The sequence below is a fragment of the Mauremys mutica genome, chromosome 2 (genome assembly GCF_020497125.1).
Source record: "Mauremys mutica isolate MM-2020 ecotype Southern chromosome 2, ASM2049712v1, whole genome shotgun sequence".
Taxonomy (NCBI): domain Eukaryota; kingdom Metazoa; phylum Chordata; order Testudines; family Geoemydidae; genus Mauremys; species Mauremys mutica.
The window spans coordinates 180,564,200-180,583,576 of NC_059073.1; the positions used below are offsets into that span (position 1 = coordinate 180,564,200).

The 19,377-nt window shown below is 42.2% G+C and overlaps 1 protein-coding gene across 4 annotated transcripts in view; it reads right to left on the reverse strand.

Moving 5' to 3' along the window:
* The window catches only part of CEP72 (centrosomal protein 72), a 76,325-nt gene that overhangs the window by 11,306 nt on the left and 45,642 nt on the right, over positions 1-19,377 (reverse strand). For all 4 annotated transcript variants that reach the window (XM_045005876.1, XM_045005875.1, XR_006576994.1 and 1 more), the window contains exons 7-11: positions 19,131-19,182; positions 18,261-18,473; positions 15,554-15,861; positions 12,777-12,915; positions 9,194-9,396 (exon numbers count right to left, since the gene is read on the reverse strand). In XM_045005876.1, the coding sequence (XP_044861811.1) occupies positions 9,194-9,396; positions 12,777-12,915; positions 15,554-15,861; positions 18,261-18,473; positions 19,131-19,182 (915 nt within the window). The remainder of the gene's footprint in view (positions 1-9,193; positions 9,397-12,776; positions 12,916-15,553; positions 15,862-18,260; positions 18,474-19,130; positions 19,183-19,377) is intronic.

The window sequence follows — 19,377 nt, forward strand, 5'->3', positions numbered from 1 at the left end:
TATGACAGGCCTGCACAACTCGTAAAGCAGCGAGGGCCACATTACTCCAAAGAAAACAGCTGAGGCCGAAACCCCCCGGCCCCACGGAAACACCCCACCCCAGCACCTCCTGGCCCCGCAAAAACACCTCGCTCCAGCACCGCCCAGCCCTGCAGAAACAAACCCTCCTTCCCCCGCGCCGCCCCACCAAAACAACTGTGGGTCAAAAAGGAAGGTTGGGGGTGGGGAGATGATACTTGATTTTAAATCAACCAGGGGCTCCCAGCTGAAGAGGTGGCTGGGAGCCCTCAGGGGCAAATTAAAGGTCCTGGGGCTCCGGTGGCTGGGGGAACCTGGAGCTTTCTGGGCCTGGGGCAGGGATTTAAAGGGCCCAGAGCTCCTGCCGCTGAGGGGAGCCCAAGCCCTTTAAATCCCAGCCCCAGCCCATCCGCTGGAGCCGCGGCTGGGATTTAAAGGGGTCAGGGCTCCCCGCGGCTGTGGGCAGCCCAGAGCCCTTTGACTCCTGGACGTGGCTGGGATTCAAAGGGCTCTGGGCTGCCCGCAGAGCGCCGTGTGCAGGGGATTTAGAATCCCCCCGCAGGCCGCACAGTGAGGCTCCGCGGGCTGCATGTTGTGCAGGCCTGCTCTATGAAACAAGCCTAGTTACAACCAAGAGTCTGAGAGACAGAACCATAAAAATGTAGAGCTAGAAGGGACCTTGATAGGTCATCTAGTCCAGGCCGCCCTGCAACCTCATGCTGAGGCAGGACCAAGCATACCTATACCATCCCTGATATGTCTGAATAACCTGGTCTGAAAAATCTCCAATGACTGGAATTCCAAAACTTTCCTTGGAAGCCTATTCCAGTACTTAACTGTCCTTATAGTTTAGGAAGGTTTTTTCCCCCCCATGATATTTAAACTAAATCTCTCTTGCCGCAGATTAAGCCCATTACTACTTGCCCTACCTTCAGTGGGCACTGAGAGCAATTGATTACTGTCCTCTCTTCTAACACCTCAACTTGTCTCAAGACTTATGAGGTTTCCCCTCAGTCTTCTTTTCTCAAGACTAAAGATAACATTTAACCTTTCCTCAGAGGTCAGCTCTTCTAAACAATTCCTTTTAGTTGCTCTCCTCTGGCCTCGCTCCAATTTGTCCACATCTTTCTTCAAGTGTGGTGCTCAGAACTGGACACAGCTGGGTCTCACCAGGGCCAAGTAGAATGGGACTATTATCTCCAGTGTCTTACTTATAACACTACTGTTGATACACCTCTGAGTGATATTCACATTTTCTGCAACTGCATCACTGCAACTGCTCATATTTGAGATCCACTATGACCCCCTAGGTCCTCTTCTGCAGTACCACTGCCTAACCAGTAATCTGATTTTGTAGTTGTGTATTTGATCTCTCCCACCCCCTCCCCCGGCCTTCTTAAGGGTAGCACTTTACACTTGCCTTTATTGAATTTCATCTTTGTTTTCAGACAAATTCTCCAATTTATCAAGGTCACTTTGAATTCTAAGCCTGTTCTCCAAAGCACATGCAACCCCTTCCAGCTTGGAGCCATCTGCAGATTTTATAAGCACACTCTCCACTCCATTTTCCAAGCTGGGAGGCGATGCAAGCACCTTGGAGGACACGACCTCATGATGGCTGGACACGTCTCCCACCAGTCGGGATGACTGGGCCCAGGGAAACTGATCAAAAGGAGTGGCTGGTTGAAGACAATCCCTGAATAGAAGGGCGGAGTCCTGCTGAAGACTCTCAGATGACCTTGTTTTGAGTTCTTAACTCTCAGGACTTGAGTGCCTTAGCCAGAGGGCTAAAGCACCACTGCATCAGATCCTGTGAGAGGTGGGAACTGACTGTCAGAGACCCCCATGACAGGATGAGTAGTGTCACAAGAGGGTACCTGAGGTGGGAACTGTCTGAGGGTACGTCTACACTGCAATTAAAAACCTGCAGCTGGCCCCTGGCAGCTGACATGGACTCATGGGACTTGGGCTAAGGGGCTGTTTTAATTGCAGCAGACTTCTGGGGTCAGACTGGAGCCTGGGCTCTAGGACCTTGTGACGTGGGAGGGTCCTAGACCTAGCCTGGAAACCTACACTGCAGTTAAACAGCCTCACGACCCAAGCCCTCCAAGTCCGAGTCAGCTGAGGGTGTCCAACTGTAGTGTAGATATACCCACAGAGGCCTAGGACAGAATGGCTTAGGTGTACACATCACCTGATAAGACTAGATATCTACACTGGATCTTGTTCAGAACATGCAAAGTGTATTCCATTAAATGGAGACCTCACTTGATACCAAAAGCCTTACCCAGTCAGAAAAAATCTCTGAGGTCAAAGGAAAAATGTTCAGTCACTATGCATGGAGCAGATGATGGACTAGCCATGGAAGGGATCAGAAGATATGTTACTACATGGATTTCTCATTCCTCTTGAATGTGGAAAGACTAAGTTATGACTGTGATATCTAATGCAATATTGGCCACAGAGGAGTTGCAAAGCCACTTTGCTGAACAGGTGAGTGTTCCTTCTGTCAAAGCTAGGACCAACATTCAGGCTGTATGCTGGAAAGCAGGATTTGGATCTTAGATCTCAATCTTCCTCCACCTATAACCCCTTAACACCCCTTTTTCCTTCTGAGACCCCAAAATCAAACTAAAGCAAATCGGTGTGCGATAATAAATAAGAACTTAATTTTAAATTCATTGTGCCATACTGAGCCAAAGCAGATCTTTACCTTCAGAAAACAAAAGTGACAAATAGCACACTTTAAAATATATCAAGGTATAAATTACACACCTTGAGAACTTTGAAAATTGCCTAGTCCCAAAAACTGTACACTCAAATCTTATCACTGCAACCATTTACATTCAGGTAGCTAATTTTACAACCAAGCAATAAACATTTTAACATCAAGTTTAGATTATATAGAAAACAACTCTTGCCATGTGGGATGGGTTGGCAACCTACTTTTGGATCATGAGCCCAAAATTCAGAACCATTGTTTTACGAGGATAATAGAACAACCAGGAATAATCCACATGGATTCACAAAAAGAACAAATTCAGACAAACTTGAATGCTTTTTTGATGAAATTACAAAATTAAAGGGATGAAAAAGACAGATATTTGGATTTTAGTAAAGCATTTGATACTCATCATTTATTCAGTTTATTTTAAGTATGGGCACTGTTAAATTGGCTGAAAGAAAATAAGTCTCTTCTAGATTCTATGAAAAAGCTGCCCAGTGTGTATATACACAGTGGTCTAGTTTAAAAATGTGTCAATTGCCATAAATTACCTTCTTTAATATTTGCAGTACTCCCTATACTAAGCATATGGACATACAAGAAATGCCACAAACATCAGAGTAACATTATCTAGGCAAAATTGGAAAGATCAATTTCAGAGGATGAAAGCCTATCATAATATTAAAAATTGGAGGGAGGACAGTGGTTCAATCCCTCTAAAACACACACAATGTATTTCATAAATATAAAGGGAATTAGACATTTTTAAATTTAGTAACTATTTAGTCTTGGCATCAAAGTATTTCACTTGAAGAGGAAAAAGAATTTGATACAAGCTGCTTACACAGTGCATGTTAATGAGCAAAGAGAAGATCATCTGAATCTTTCCTCTGAATTGTCTGACCATTTGATATGATAGGATGCTACTGGAAGTTTGATCAGAAGGTAAGTGTAATTAAACCTAGATTTCCTGAAGAGTTCAGATTACACACCCAAGCAAGGGCTTTGGTATGGAGTCCACAAATACTTCAAAATATTTGTAGACTCACTTGCCTCTCCATTGCACTCATATCCTATCACACTATGAAGTAGAATTATACAAGCCTCATTTTTCTGTTTAACCTGCTTCCCTCTTTATGTTGCTGTTTTATTCTTTGTTTATTCTAATAGCAAAAGCTGTCTGTAGTGCACATGTTTTCATAAAGCACGGCCTAAGGCAATCGTGCATCTGAATGCCAACTTTTGCATGCAAATCAGGTTTTTATAAGCACAATAGATGTATATAAATACCCACCCAATAGCATGTGCAAACACCTGATTGCCTGCTCAAATGTGCACAAAACCTTGTAAATTTTTACATGGAGGCAACAAAAACATCTGTGTAAACTGAATAGATGGGAGGTGGAGGAATTGGACAATAAATCAAGATTAATATGGTGCTAGGTATCCACTTTGTAGCTTCAACCCAGGATATCACAGCTATCAGTGAGATGCCCCAGAGGGAGAGGGCCACGGACAGAGCCTTGTGGCTCTCTGTAATGTGAAGCTTTCTTCAGAATATCTTCTATTTCCATCTACCAGGAGCAACAGAAGAAACTCAATTCAAACTGGAGGATGAAACTGGACAAACCCACTTTTTCCCCCAGAGGCAAGTAATTCTAACAGAATAGCAAAATATCAAGAAAGACCTGCTCGGTAGGTCAAGTTTGATGAGACGCTAGGGGGATGAGATGAGGCAAGGAGAGTAAATTACCAAAAGGGCAGTCCCACTGTTGTGAGATTTGCAAATGAGTTAACTAGGTGTTAGAGTGAAGAAAGAAGAGACTGCCTTTTCTCAGAGCCTGGCTGAGAAAGAAGGTTAGAAACAAGATGGTCATTAGCAAGTGGGGAGGAGCTAGTCAGGATTTTTGAGTGAGACAGGAAGAGGTATCTTGTTGGAAGTGTGACATGCAAGGTTAGAAAGGCATGGGAGGCTGGAAGGAGTGATTCCAGTGAACTGGATGCCAAGCTGAAATCTCTAATTGAGAGAGAGAATGGAGGTACCTGGGCTTGAACCAGAAACTGCCCTTTTTTCATAAAGAATATGTAGCAAATTTTCTAGTGCTCACTAGGGAAAGGGATAAGGAAATATGTTTGTAGGAGGGTATTGATTAAGGAGTTGCTGTGACTCCTAGCAGCCTTAGGCCCTGTCTACACTGGCAAGTTTCTGCACAGTAAAGCAGCTTTCTGTGTTGTAACTCCCGAGGTGTACACACTGCCAAGCCACTTAGTGTGCAGAAACTGCGCAGTTGCAGCCAGCACTGTAAAAAACAAAAACAAAAAACCCCAACACCCCAAGAGGCATACAGCTTTCTGCGCCAGGGGTTCAGTGCCACGGTGCCAGTGTAGACACTGTGGTCGATTACAGCACTGCAATTGGCCTCCAGGAAGTGTCCCACAATGCCTGTTCTTGCCTCTCTGGTCATTGGTTTGAATTCTACTGTCCTGCCCTCCGCTGACCAACCGTCATCCCCACCCCATAAATTCCTTTGGAATTTTGAAAGTCCCCTTCCTGTTTGCTCAGTGATGCGTGCAGTGGTCTCAGCACATCTTTCCAGGTAACCATGCCTACTCCATGCACCAGGCAATCCCCCACTTGGAGCAATGCTGAGCTGCTGGACCTCATCAGCATTTGGGGAGAGGAGGCCATCCAGTCCCAGCTGCGCTCCAGCCGTAGGAATTATGATACCTACGGACAGCTTTCACGATACATGACAGAAAGGGTCCATGACCGGGACACACTGCAGTGCAGGGTTAAAGTGAAGGAGCTGTGGAACACCTACCACAAGGTGCGGGAGGCAAACCGCCAGTCCGGTGTTGCGCCCACGAGCAGCCAGTTCTACAAAGAGCTGGACGTGATACTCTGTGGCAACCCCACCTCCACTGCGAAGGCCACTGTGGATACTTTGTTGGTTCGCGTGCCAGTCGAGAGTGGACCGAGCCAGGAGGAGGAAATCTTAGACGAGAATGTGAAGGGGGACCCAGAGGCAGAGGATGACTCGGAGGTCAGAGATGCATGCAGCCAGGAGCTCTTTTCTGCCCCGGAGGAGGCTAGCCAGTCACAGCTGTCAGAGCTTGGCGAAGCACAAACAGGAGAGGAGGCCCCTAGTAAGTGGATTTGATTTTGGGAATCGCTGAGGCAAGTTGTTGGGGGCAAAAGGGTTGCAGAAAGCAGGCTTGTGTCTGTATGATTCACGTACCACCACATGCTGGCGGAACAGGGTGTTGATTGACTCTCTCACTTCATGGGAATCTGCCTCAGATCTCCAGGAAACTCTCATGGAGATATTGGGCAATCCATTACTGCAGGTTCTTTGGCAGAACTGCTTTGTTTCTTGCTCCATTAACAGTAACTTTCCCGTGCTACTGTGCCATCACGGGGGGGCCGTGCGGCACACAGGCGAGCCGCATAAGGGCCAGGGTGGAAGCTGCAGTCTTGGAGAAGACCCTCCCTTGATTCCCTGCTCACCCTCAGCAGTGAGATATCTTCTATAATGATCACATCCTGTGGAAAGTGTGGGGACAGGAATGATTATCAGGCCCCTCCCTACAGTGCTGGCTCTCCCCAAGAGCCACGTGCCCAGTGTACAGCAGGGTCCAGGAAGAGTGATTTCCCCTGCCCCTGCGGCTACTCACCATTTTGGGGGTCTTGTGGCTCATGTGTGCTTGCCTGGGGTCAGCCAGTTAGTGACAGGTGTGAGAGTACTGGCTGTATTTTAAATCACTGAATCAGTGTTGTCTGTGTGTTGCAAACAATACTGCTTCTGTAAAATGTTGCATTTAAACTTCAGAGATGAGCTTGGGAGCCCAGCCTCCCTCTTTATCATCAGCAGCAGAAAGGCTGCGCAGAATTACAAAGTGTCCACAAAGAACTAAGGAGGACTTTCTGCGTGACGTTATGATGCACTCCGCGGCCGAAAAACAAGAATTGAAGGAGTGGCGGGACAGCAGAAGAGACCCAAAGGAGAACGCAGGGCGCCAGAATGAAGCCACGGAGTGGCTCTTAAACATTGTGGAGCGCCAAGCAGACACGTTGCAGACGATTCTAGCACTGCAAACCGAGCAGCTCCATGCCACCCTCCCCTACAGTTGCTGTCGCAAAACTCTTTCCCATGCACCCCACACCCACCACCACCACACTCTTATCAAGCTCCTGGCTCCAGTCTGTACCTGCAGCATTCCACTCCTCCCCATCACAGTCCAGCCCTGTGGACTCCCAGTACCCACTGCACTCAACACCCATCCCTCTGCAATTTAGCCCTGCTGAAGTACAGCACCCGTTGCATTGTACTCCAAAGGAGAAGGTTGGATATGATCCCTGGACATACACAAATCTTTAGCTGTCCTGGGACCCCAACTCCTCCTGGGACCATCCCTTCCCCCTCCCCCTCACTGCTGATGGGGTTTTTTTGTTTGACTCTCTCCTCCGGGTGTTATTTTTTAATAAAAGAAGTGTGTTGGTTTGAAAGCACTCTTTATTCTATTAACTGAAAGCAAACAGAGCCCTGCAAAGCAACAGACAATTATCTTAAACCTTCATATTGCATCATCTGCACCAATCACCTCCTAGCATTACAAGCACTGCACTCCCGAGCATAGCAACAAATATGATTGGTTTTCAGCTTCAAATTACTGCCTCAAGGCATCCCTGATCCTTTTGGCCCCATGCTGCAGCCCTCTAATAGCCCTGATCTCTGGCTGTTCAAACTCACCCTCCAGGCGCTGAGCCTCAGTAGTCCAACCCTGAGTGAAGCTTTCACCCTTCCCTTCACAAATATTATGGAGCATACAGCACAATTGTCATGGGCCAGCGCCAGCAGGTCTTTAAACGGCTAAAAGCACACTCCACAGTCATTCTGCACTTGCTCAGCCTGTTGAACTGCTCCTTGCTGTTGTCAAGGTGCCACATGTGTGGCTTCATAAGCCACAGAATTAAGGGGTAGGCGGGGTCTCCCAGGATCACAATGGGCATTTCGACTTCTCCTATGGTGATATTCTGGTCCGGGAAGAAAGTCCCTGCTTGCAGCTTCCTGAACAGGCCAGTGTTTCAAAAGATGCGTGTGTCATGCACCTTTCCGGATCAGTCTGCATTAACGTCAGTGAAACACCCACGGTGATCTACAAGTGCCTGGAAAACAATTGAGAAATACCTCTTCTGATAAATGTACTCAGTGACTAGGTGGTCTGGTGCCAGAATTGGAATATGCGTGCCATCTATCGCCCCTCCGCAGTTAGGGAAGCCCATTTGTGCAAAGCCATCCACAATGTTACGCACGTTGCCCAGAGTTACAGTCTTTCGAAGCAGGATGTGATCAATGACCCTGCACACTTCCGTCAACATGAATCCAATGGTCAACTTTCCCACTCCAAATTGGTTAGTGACTGATCGGTAGCAGTCTGGAGTAGCCAGCTTCCACAGTGCCATCGCCACGTGCTTCTCCAGCGGCAAGGCAGCTCTCATTCTCGTGTCCTTGCACCAGAGGGCTGGGGCAAGCTCATCACAGTCCCATGAATGTGGCTTTTCTCATCCGAAAGTTCTGCAGCCATTGCTAGTCATCCAAGACGTGCATGACGATGCGATCCCACCACTCAGTGCTTGTTTCCCCGAGCCCAAAAGCGGCGTTCCACTGTGATCAGCACCTCCGTGAATGCCACAAGCAATCTTGTGTCGTAGCTACTGTGTGTGGCGAGCTCAATGTCGCACTTCTCTTGCCTTTGTAGTTTAAGGAAAACTCTACTACCACTCATGAGGTGTTGGTCAGAGCGAGCAGCATATACTGGTCAACACTTCGGGATCTGTTCCTGCAGACCAAAGAGGCAGAGCCCACAGTACACAAACTGTTGAAAGATGGCGCCAAATGAGGATGCAAGCACAAAGATTGCTGGGATGCAAAGCAATACATCACGGGGCCAGGGGATAGGAGCCAGGATGCCATGCAACCACCTCCGTCTTCTCACAAGTCTTAGCAGTAGAAGAGGAAGAGATGCTCTGTAGGATTGCTGCCCAGAGTGCACCGCTCCAATACTGCTGCAGGTGTGAACACACTGTTGCGCAGGCAGCTGATAGTGTGAACACTCAACAGCAGTTTCCCTTCAGTGCTCTCTGAGGGGTGTAACTCCCAGCGCTACAGCTCTGCCAGTGTAGATATACTCTTAGTGATGACTGACAAACAGGTCTCTGTAGTCCAGAGAGATTCAGGCTTTTCACATATTCCAATGATCAAAATCAATTTGAACTCTGATCACCACAAATTGAAAGCTAGTGTATTAACTATACCCACTAACAAGATCTTTCCAGTTTGAATTAGAAACTCAGATATGATTAAACAAACACTTAACTTTTGCCATACGTGCATTCAATTTCATCCACACCACAGAATCATTAGAAGAAAATAGGAGTGCCATAATCACCATGTCTTTTTGAGAGTTGCTCAGTTCTGACATCAGACTGTTAATCTTTATGTTGTATTGTTGCTCTTGTTCAGACAAATGACTTAGTAAAGTCTTTTTCTCTACCAGCAGCTTATTCACCTCCTGACACATTGTTGCAGAATCTTTTGGTTGATCCGCAGGTGCAGATTTCTGCATTGCAGACAAAACAGGTCCTGCCTGAGCTGTGAATTAAAAACAGAACAGAGCAGATTAGGCAAGGGTCTCAAACAATGTCTGTAGTTGGTGATAATGGTACAAAATCTAATCAATGATTTCTATTGACTTCAATGGAGTTAATCTGAAATTACGCTACAGTAATTTATTGCAGAATTTGTCTCAGTAAGTGTAACTGGACTGAAGAAAATTGCTTTCCTATAAACTTGATAGCACATCCTACTGCTACATTTCTGCAATGAAAAGATAATATCAAAACTGTATTATGTCATAAATCATGCAAGTACTCAAAATCCAGCCAATGCAAATTACACGTTTAATGGCGAATTTGTAGGATTTTCAGTTACTCCCATTGCCAACCAACAGCAGTGTCTCATTCAAGTGTGTGCAAGAGCTGCACTTAGGAGAAAGTGATAGCCACACCAGGACAGGCTTGAAGACAGACATAAGACTTGAAGGCAGGGCACTGCCGCAGGAATGTATTGAGGGTTCCAAGAAAACTGTACCCAGCACAGGCAGCAGCTCCATTCCTTGTGGTATATGATAAAGAGAGTTCACAAACAAAATAGCATGCAGCACCTACTCCCTTCAGTTTACTACACTGTGACATATCAGGCTACAATCCAGACAATGGATAGCTGTGTCATCCCTGAACTCTAACCTAGGGTGCCCTTTGCAATGCTTTGCTGCTGTAGCCTCCAGCCAGCAGGTCACTCCCAGCTATGTCTGTCTGTGTGCTGCAGCCAATCTACCAGCCTTGGTTATACTGCAGGTGACCCCAACGCACACCCAGTCTTAGATTTTTCCCCCAGAAATATATGTCCTGTATTACCCAGCCCTCTCCTGACACTCCAAGTTTATATAAAGTCTGTTATGTGCATATTATTTCTATTAAAGCAATAACTTGCCACCCCAAATGAAGTTTCCCAGACACTTCCATTTAAATACACTGGATTAGATCAAACAATAAAACAAGTTTAACTATAAAGAGACTTTAAGTGAGTACAAGTAATGGGGCATAAAAGTCAGAAAAGGTTGCAAGAAAATAAAGTTAACACACTGCTGGTGTCTAACTTAATCTATATCAGGTTCAAGCAACATTTCTCACCATATGCTTTCAGCAGTCTTACTGACTTAATTTCTTAGGTCAGGATCCCTTCTCTAGTCCAGCAAATGCTTCCCTTGTCACTTCTGGTGTCATGAATACAATAGTGGGAGGGTGGGGGGTTGAAAGAGATCCTCTTAGGGTGTGTGTCCCTCCTTTTTATAGTCTCCCTCTTGAAAAACACTTCCAGCTGAGATTCAGGAGACAGAGTCTACAGAGAAGGATGTTCCCTGCCGCTTTTCCTAGCCTGTTTAAGCACCCTTTGTTACCCTTCCTGATTGATGACTCTGTTTACTGCTTAAATGCAAATTAAGTAGAGCATACATTCCTTTGTTTGAGAGAGAGAGAGAGAGCTATTTGTCAATCTCAGTATGGAACATGTGTTAATAACATACAGTGAAATCTTGTAACTTCACATGCAATGTTGCCATACACATTTTATGAGGAGAATAATGGCCAGCAAATTATGAGTTTTCAAATGATGCCCCACAAGGCATACATTGTACATAAGATTATTACAATAATGTGTAGGGTGTGGACATGGATACATTCTGTCACATGCACAAAATGATTTTTTTTAGAAATAGCACCATGCTCAGTAGCCCTACCTGTTGTTTAATTATGCATCCTCATAACTTTCATCTGCACCCATTAGGATCTAAGTGACTTCTAACCCACATGGAAATTCTGATATTTGACAGAACACAGAAGTTTTGAGTTGCATCACTCCTTTCCTATTTAATATTGTTCATTCTACTTATAGAAGAATGGCCATATTGGGTCAGACTAATGGTCCATCTAGCCCAGTATACAGCCTTCCAACAGTGGCCAATGCCAGATGATTCAGACCTTCACAACATCCCCTGAAACAAGTTCCACAGATTGACTGTGTTGTGTGAAGCAGTACTTCCATTTGTTTATAAACATGCCTCCTATTAATTTTACTGGGTGACATGTCCCCTCCCCCAGTTATTGTGTTTATGTGATACTTCCTTATGCACAGTCTCCACACTAGTCATGATTTTATAGACCTCCATCTGCAAAGGTGAAGTTAAATAACTTAGGCACCTTAGCAATGCAGATAGTAGTAGATCCATTATGGCAGTACTGTACCTAAGGTGGGGGTAAAATTAAAAAGGAAATTAATTCATACATTTTATAGGTGATTGTAGCAAAAGTGGGGGGGCGGAAGAGACAGAAAAACCTAAAGAGAAACTAGTTGGGCTGGCAGCCACGTGCACCCCAGAAATAGCCACAAAAAAGTATACGTGTTTGAATCCACTTTTCTAAAAGCTACTTACTTTGTTCAAAATTGTACATAAAATTTTAAGAGAAAATCTACATCTGGAGTTTGGTCTAGGAGTCCAATCTTGGCAAATCTAAATTCTGCAAAGGGGTTGGGAGGATTGAGCCATAAAGACAATGCTGTCCCTTATGGGTAATACAAATGCTAAAGGCTCAATTGTGGCTCCAGAATAAGGGGCCAGTGCAACAGCCCAGGAAAGAGAGTAATTCGCTGAAGGAGTTTCACTAATTCACTGGGCCAGGTTTATATCCAGCTCATCCTATATTCCCTGACATGCCAGCACAGCTATGCTAGCCTGGATGTGGCAGGGTGAGGAAGACAAAGAGGGAAGGGAAGCCAATCTGTCACCCTACTCTTCCCCCTCCCATCCATTTGCACAAAGCAGGGGCCATAGTAGTTCTGAATAGCACGCTTCCCTTTCTGTGCTGTTCCCCATTATGTGAGTATCTGATCCAGAAAAACAAAGAGGCACCTTGTGCCCTCTTACACCAGTGTGCTGCTGGGTTGCAATGTAGCCCTAAATTAAGTTCAAAGCTAGTTGGTCTAACAGTGGTGCAACATCTTACTTCTGTTTGGCCTGAGACCACCGTTCTAACACTGTATTTTTATTCACTTCTGGTTTTCACGTCCAATGAATAGTAAAATAAAAGCCACCTTATGCACTGATGTGGAATTGCTTATGTCAGTCTTCTGTCCATAATGTGTTGAATGGATTATTATTATTATCGGATTAGGTGCTGGAAATCTGATTACTGATTATCATGCCATAGACAGAGGCTAAAATCTATCATTTAAATTACATTAGTCAAGATGGAATTATATCGCAAACTCACAAAACCTGAAAACACACTCATCTCTTACTACACGAACCTCCTGTTTCCAAGCAAGCCCCAATAAATAATGATTTTTCTATACATCACTTATATACATCTTAGGTTGTTCACTAATCTCTGTTAAAATATCTTTTTCTTACTTACAAAGAAATTTCTCATTGCAGTGGAGTGATTTATAACCATTCCAATATTTGTCCACTAAGTCCAGAAGATGTTCCATAGGTGTTGCTTCATACAGATGTTTATTAGCTGACTGAGTTGCTACTTGATGCGTTTCAAACACCTGAATTTAAAAAAAAAAAAATTTCTTTCATGCTCTAGAACTGCAAATGTTTTCAATTTGGTCCATATAACCTTTTAAGTGCAGAAATGTGACACGCAACAAAGAGAGGAATTTAAAGGGACAGAGTCAGGTAGTTTTGGTCCAAAATTTGTGTTGGTTATGAATAAATAAATAACACCTAGAAAATAACACTAATATTATAGAGGTGGCCTTATAGTACTTTCTAATTTTAAAGATGCGGTTTCCTTCATAGCTCCCAGTTTTCTCACACTTATTTCTGAAAAATTTTGGTCTGAAAATACCTATGCTTGGTTTCTGCCTGAGGGGTGAACTGTCTAGGAAAAATTCTGATCACAATTTTGTCAACATTTTTGATTTATGGGAGGGTAAAATATCATTACATGCAGGGATGGTAGTACTGCCTATTAAGGTTGTCTGACACTTCCCACTATAAGACACTGTTTTTAGTTGCTTATAATTTTGCCAAACTTTAACCATTTCCATTGAAATTTTATATGTTGGGTGTTTTTGCCTGTTTTTTTTCTGGGGTGGGGGGAGGAGGAGGAGGAATAGGAATTGCAGCCAAAATAGTTAGGCAATTTCCAAAAACCCAGCTTGAAAAAAAAAAACATTTTGCCCATGTTAACAACTTCTGATGATCTGTTCTCTGAACAACTCTGGCATCCCCATGCTTTGCAATGGTGACTTGAAATTTGACAGGGACCTGGCCTTTGAGTCAGGAATGCATTGTTTGCCCCCTTGTGTAAATTTGCCCAAATCTAACCAATTTATAAGCCTTTTTGGGAGTGGGGGTGAGGGTGGGAGACAAGTCTGCACATGCTCAGTAGAAGCTTCCTAGACTTTTGTTACCATAATCTCCAAAAATTTCATCTTCACTGAGCATGCTTGAGCCTCTCACAGTTCCTAGTGCTGACCGGACTGCCATGCACCATCCCTATCACTTGATTAGTCACTTGCTTAACACTGCATAGGAACTCTGAGGCATAGGCAGGGATAGAATCCAATACCAAGGGCAGAATTCAACTGCCTTAACCACGAGACCATTCTTTGCCTTCCTGCAATCCCCTGCCTCATTCACTACACACCCTCCAACTTCTGCAACAAATGAGGCAGGAGTGCTACAGACAACAGCCTCCTTCACTACATGATCCTGATTCATCCCCAGAGCACGCTCCCTTGCAGTGAATGAGGCAAGGGATCTGCAGGGGAAAAAACAGCACTTAATCACATAATTAAAGACTGTATTATTTATAACCTATACATGGAAGGGGCCAGGCAACATTTTCTAAGTTTTTGAGTATTTGAATTTGCAAGCTTAATGTTTTTAAATGTAGTTTTTCCTTGTGCAATATATACACAGAGGGAGAAAAATGTGTTTTCTCCAGGACAACTACTGTAATTAAACATTTTTTAACAGGGTTACAGCAAAAACAAATGGAATTTGAAACACCATACACATACAGTACTGCTTGGTTTGGGAAGTGCGAAAGCAAAAAGTTGTAAGTGATGGAAATTTTTTTTTGAGCTTTCAGATCAGCATCTACTAAATTTCAGCAGAGCTTAGTGAAGCTCCATCTCCATCTGACACTAAGTCCCTCTCAACTTAGACAAGGGTCCAGTGCCCAGTTACCTCAGTCTGCTCTAGGACAATTTTCAGGAGGGAGATAGTAGCTTTTACTAAACATACACGGAAAAATCTTCACTCCGACAACCATAACATCAGAGAGAGCTGATACATATAAAAATGAACTCTGCAAGAACAGGGTCTTTTTGCAATGTTTACTGACTATTGCAATATTCAGTACATTGTAATTTTTCATTTTTAAAAAGTATGTCTCTGTTTGTGAAGTTGCAGCCACTACAGAATAAAACTTTCTCCAGCCAAAGAATAGCAGGAGCAAAGATAGGAATTCATCTCCCTGAGATGTGAACTACAAAGCCAAATTGTGAATAAGCATGGGGTATTTGCTTTCATTTTTTTTTTTTTTTAAAAAAGACTCTTGCCAACTCCCACAACTTTATCAGAAATTGCAGTAAATAGAAATTGCAGTAAATAGAAATTGTATTTACTGTAAGGAACAAAACAATCCTGCATTTTTAGGGAGCTGGAGAGGATGATCTAACAATTTTCCTATATATTAGCTAACTTGAAGCTGCTTCAGAAATTCCAGGGCAACACAGAAGTCTGCACTGCTATGCCACACAAGTCAGGAGGCCTTGCTCCAAAGGTTAGGTCCAGCATACAACAAAGCACACAGGGCCTTGCTATATACCATCAGTATATCATCTTGACAATCCTCAGTCTTTTTACTGCATCAGTGAGACTAATAGTCACTCCTAAACCATGTTCCTCGGTTTTAGCATTCTGCAGTGTCAGATCAGATAATGAGCAAGCTAAACTACTATTTTATAATAATGGCTGTGGATGTTATGGGCACTCATTCATGGCAAGATAAAGACAGTGCACTGACGACAACAAATTGGTATTGGTTGAGGAAAAACTAAACAGTATTGTTTTGTCTTTAGTAATTGTCCATTTTAATAGTTCAATCTAATAATAAATCATGAAACTAAAACACTTTAAAGAAATCACCAACTCTTCTGTTCTAGTGTTTACCTCTCTGACATCTGTAGTTTTGCTATTTGGCCTTTGCTCTTCAGGTCCAGGTCCCTGAAGAGAAGGAGGATGGTTTCTGCCACTCTCTTGCATTGTTTCTTGTTTAGACCCATTCACACTAACATTAGGTTGGCCATTATTTTTCTGTAAAGCTGCAGAGTAAGTCTGGTTCTGAATTGGTTGGCTTCCTCCATTATGTGATGTTCTATTGCAAAGTAATCTAGATGCTGATAATGTATTAAAAATCTTCTGAGCCTGTGTATGCATCTTTGGAGAGGAAAGGACTGGAGAAGAAATTTCTTGAGAGTCTCCAAAAGAAAAAAAAATAGAGAGTCACTTAACCAGGATGACCTTGTTCTTTTAAATTAGCATCAAAAGTCAAAATTAACAAAATATTAATATTCCATTTTTAAACAAGGGTTAAACTATTTTTTTTCTGAACACCGGTAAAAAAATTATAAAGTTAATTGGTCCAGAGAACAGGTTTATTACTAGGATAGGCCAGGAAATTGTAACTTTTTTCAGCTTTGAAATAAGCATGTTTTCATTGAGTGACATCTCAGTATATATATAATATAAATTATTTCAAAATGAATAACAGATTTACCTCCAGTCTACTAGTCATTCGATATTATGTACAGTGCCACTCTGTCTTCGAATTATATGTTATTGAAAACAAAAGGCAAGCATTATGTAGAGATTTTATTGTAACTATTACAGTAAAATGTTTGTTTAAAAAACTAGAGGCAGGTTAAGACTGAAGCCCAAATTTAAATTTACTGAATTAAAAAAACAAAACAAAAAACCCCACCTCTGTCCTAAGCATAAGCATGATAAGCTATATGGAAGATTGAATATCAAAATTAAATTTATAAGGGAAACTGACCAAAATTTTTTTTAACTACAGAGTCACTACTTGGGCTTAGTACAAATGTCATTTCATGACAGTGTCATTTAGAGCTTTTAAAGTACTGATGTTCATGCTAACCTAATATGCTATGGAATCAATGAAGACTGAGTAAGTTAAACCAACTAATATTTTGCACCAGTGCTCTGTAAGTGAGAGCTGATTATGATGTGGCCAACAACAGTCCTTTGTGCTTAAAATGAAAGACTTTTGTTCAACTTATGTATTTCATTACTACAGTCTAGAATATAGGTACATACTTCAGGAAATGAGTGGAGAGTTCATTAATTAAACAATCCTTGTCAAATGGCAAACATTATATAGCAATATTAGAAAAGTCCACTAGGTGGAGCCATTGACATGGACCAGATATTAAACCTGAGACCTTCCAAGAAAATTTCAACCAAAATTCCTTCTGGAGACTGTGGTTGCTGCAATCCTCTTAGAGCCGATTTAAGACTATGTCTTCAATGCACAAGAAAGAAAAAAAGTGTGTGTGTGTGTGAGGGGGGTTTATTTACTTTTTCTCTTGAGATGGCTGTCCATATAGTGGAGACAACACACTGGTACTTTTCTACTAGAGCCGGGTGAAATTTTTCAGTCCAATACCTTATTTGCCAAAAAATGCATTTTTAGGGCAATTCAATCTATTTACAAATTTGGGTTGATTTCAGCAAATAGCTTCAGCCAAATAAATGAGAAAAATTCAAAAGAAAATTGTTCATTGCAATGTTTCTTAAATGAAACATTTCAACTTTTCAAAACAAAGTTTCGTTTTGATATTTAGCTAGACTAGTTTAAATAAATTTTAAAACTAACAAAATATTTCACTTTGTTTGACCTCAAAACAAACACTGTTTTCATTTCAGTCACTAAACTGAAAAATCAGTTATTCACTCTGCTCTACTTTTCACTTTGCAGCCCCCACAGGTTTGACCTCTACTAGCTACGCTGTGGTAAAAGTTACTGATGCTTTGTCTCTACTATGATTTTTCACTGACTCTAACTCTGTTTTCTCTAGAAAAGAGGGGGAGAGGAAGAGTTAGTCAGAGGATCCCCCAAATAACTGAAATAAGCTATTGGGCTAGATTCTGTGGTGTATGTCTCAGGAGGCTCAGCACAGATGGCACCTCTCCAGGCATCTTTGGGTCTACCAGATTGTACCCATTACAGCCCCTAGTGTAAGCCAGAGTGTTTCCAAGGGGTTTGCTAATTTATGGCAACCTCTCCAGCTATTTTGGGTTGAAGAGCAACCCCTAGTCATGTTGCTCCAAATGCTACGGCCAATCTCCCTTCTGCCATGCCCCTATGCCGGGCGCTGTAAGGTTGGGAGGGGCAGCATGGAGCCATGTACGTTGGTCCCATGCTGGTCCTACACCAGGGAAAATTCTCTCTGGGGCTCTTGCAGTTCCATTAGGACTCCTATATGCCACCGGATGTGAGGTGCAGAAGACACACTTGTCTTTCACCAACCTGTGAGTAAATAAAAATGTAGGCAAGTCACATCTTGACTAGAATTTCAAAAAGTTGTTTATAATCTGACTTTGCTGACTAACGAATACAGAATACACAGAAATTAATTGGATTTGTAGACAGTTTGGGGTTTGTTTGTCTTTTCATTTGAAGTTAACAGAGGTCTGACTAGAAAGATTAGAAATACACTCAGAAAACCACAAATGAGATAACAAAACTGCTGTAACCAGACACTTACATATAAACACACAAGGGACAATGAAAGTTTGCATTACAGAGATTATCTGAACAACTCAAGAAAAAGCACAAAACTTCTGCATTGGTTACCTGGATGGGGTGTGAAATTGGGATGGGTTGTAATTTTTTTATAAGATTCAGCCTCATCTTGAAATTTCAGATTAGGATCTCTCTTAGGAAGATCTTGACTCTTATTGTCTGAAAATGTAACTTTGGTGCTATTTTTCCTTTTCTCATTCCCTTGCTTAATGGTATTATGTACAACAGGCAGAGTTGGTGAACAATCAGGCAAACTTCTGAACTCTAGAAACAAATTATATTATATTTTAAAAATTTATTTAATCTCCTGAAATTAGATAGTAGAAAGTAACATAATAAACATACATCTTGGAATTTGTAACGGAATACTCATTGGTGAGCCTCTATCAGAATAAACTTTTTTTAAAGATGGTAAAGTAATGGGTTTTTATTTTTGCACTGAAATTAATCCAAGTTTTGAATCTTTCTGCAGGAAACTGGGTGTGTATAGCTTTATACATTTCTAATTTAACATTGCAATGAGTCTCCTGTAGGTCTCCACACAATAGCAATACACAGGATGCAGAATTATTTGCATAAGGTATGAACCTGAAATATTTTCAAATGCTATTGCGGGGCTAACAATGAGTAATTTTATCTTTGATAAAAGTATCTGACACAAACATGAAGTCAATGATTAAAAACTAAAATAGCATTGAGAGAATAATTTAATCATGTTGAAGCCGTCGGCTTTTCCTTTATTTATCAGTAAAACTCCCATAGCAATAAAATTAATGGTAAATAGCCCCATTAAATTGGAATATCCTATAATTGACAAATGAGATTAAAAACTACATAATCTTAACTCGTTCGTTGTACTAAAGATTGTTTTGTACATAGACACAATATACAGCACAAGATTAACACACAAACAACTGTTACCTTCGTCAGTTTCCTGAACTTTCAACGCATTTCTGTTCTCTGAACTAACATCCTAGATTTAAAAATATCAATACATAATCAGTATGAAAACATAGCACTCAGGAAACTATGCTGCAAATCTGATAAAGTGCTTATGATCAAGACTTATGCCTTGAAAGCTTTATTCTGACTCTTAAAAATCAAATAATCAGCTGTTACAGAAAAAGCCAGAGAATCCAGGATTCTGTACAGGAAAATAAAGGAGGCA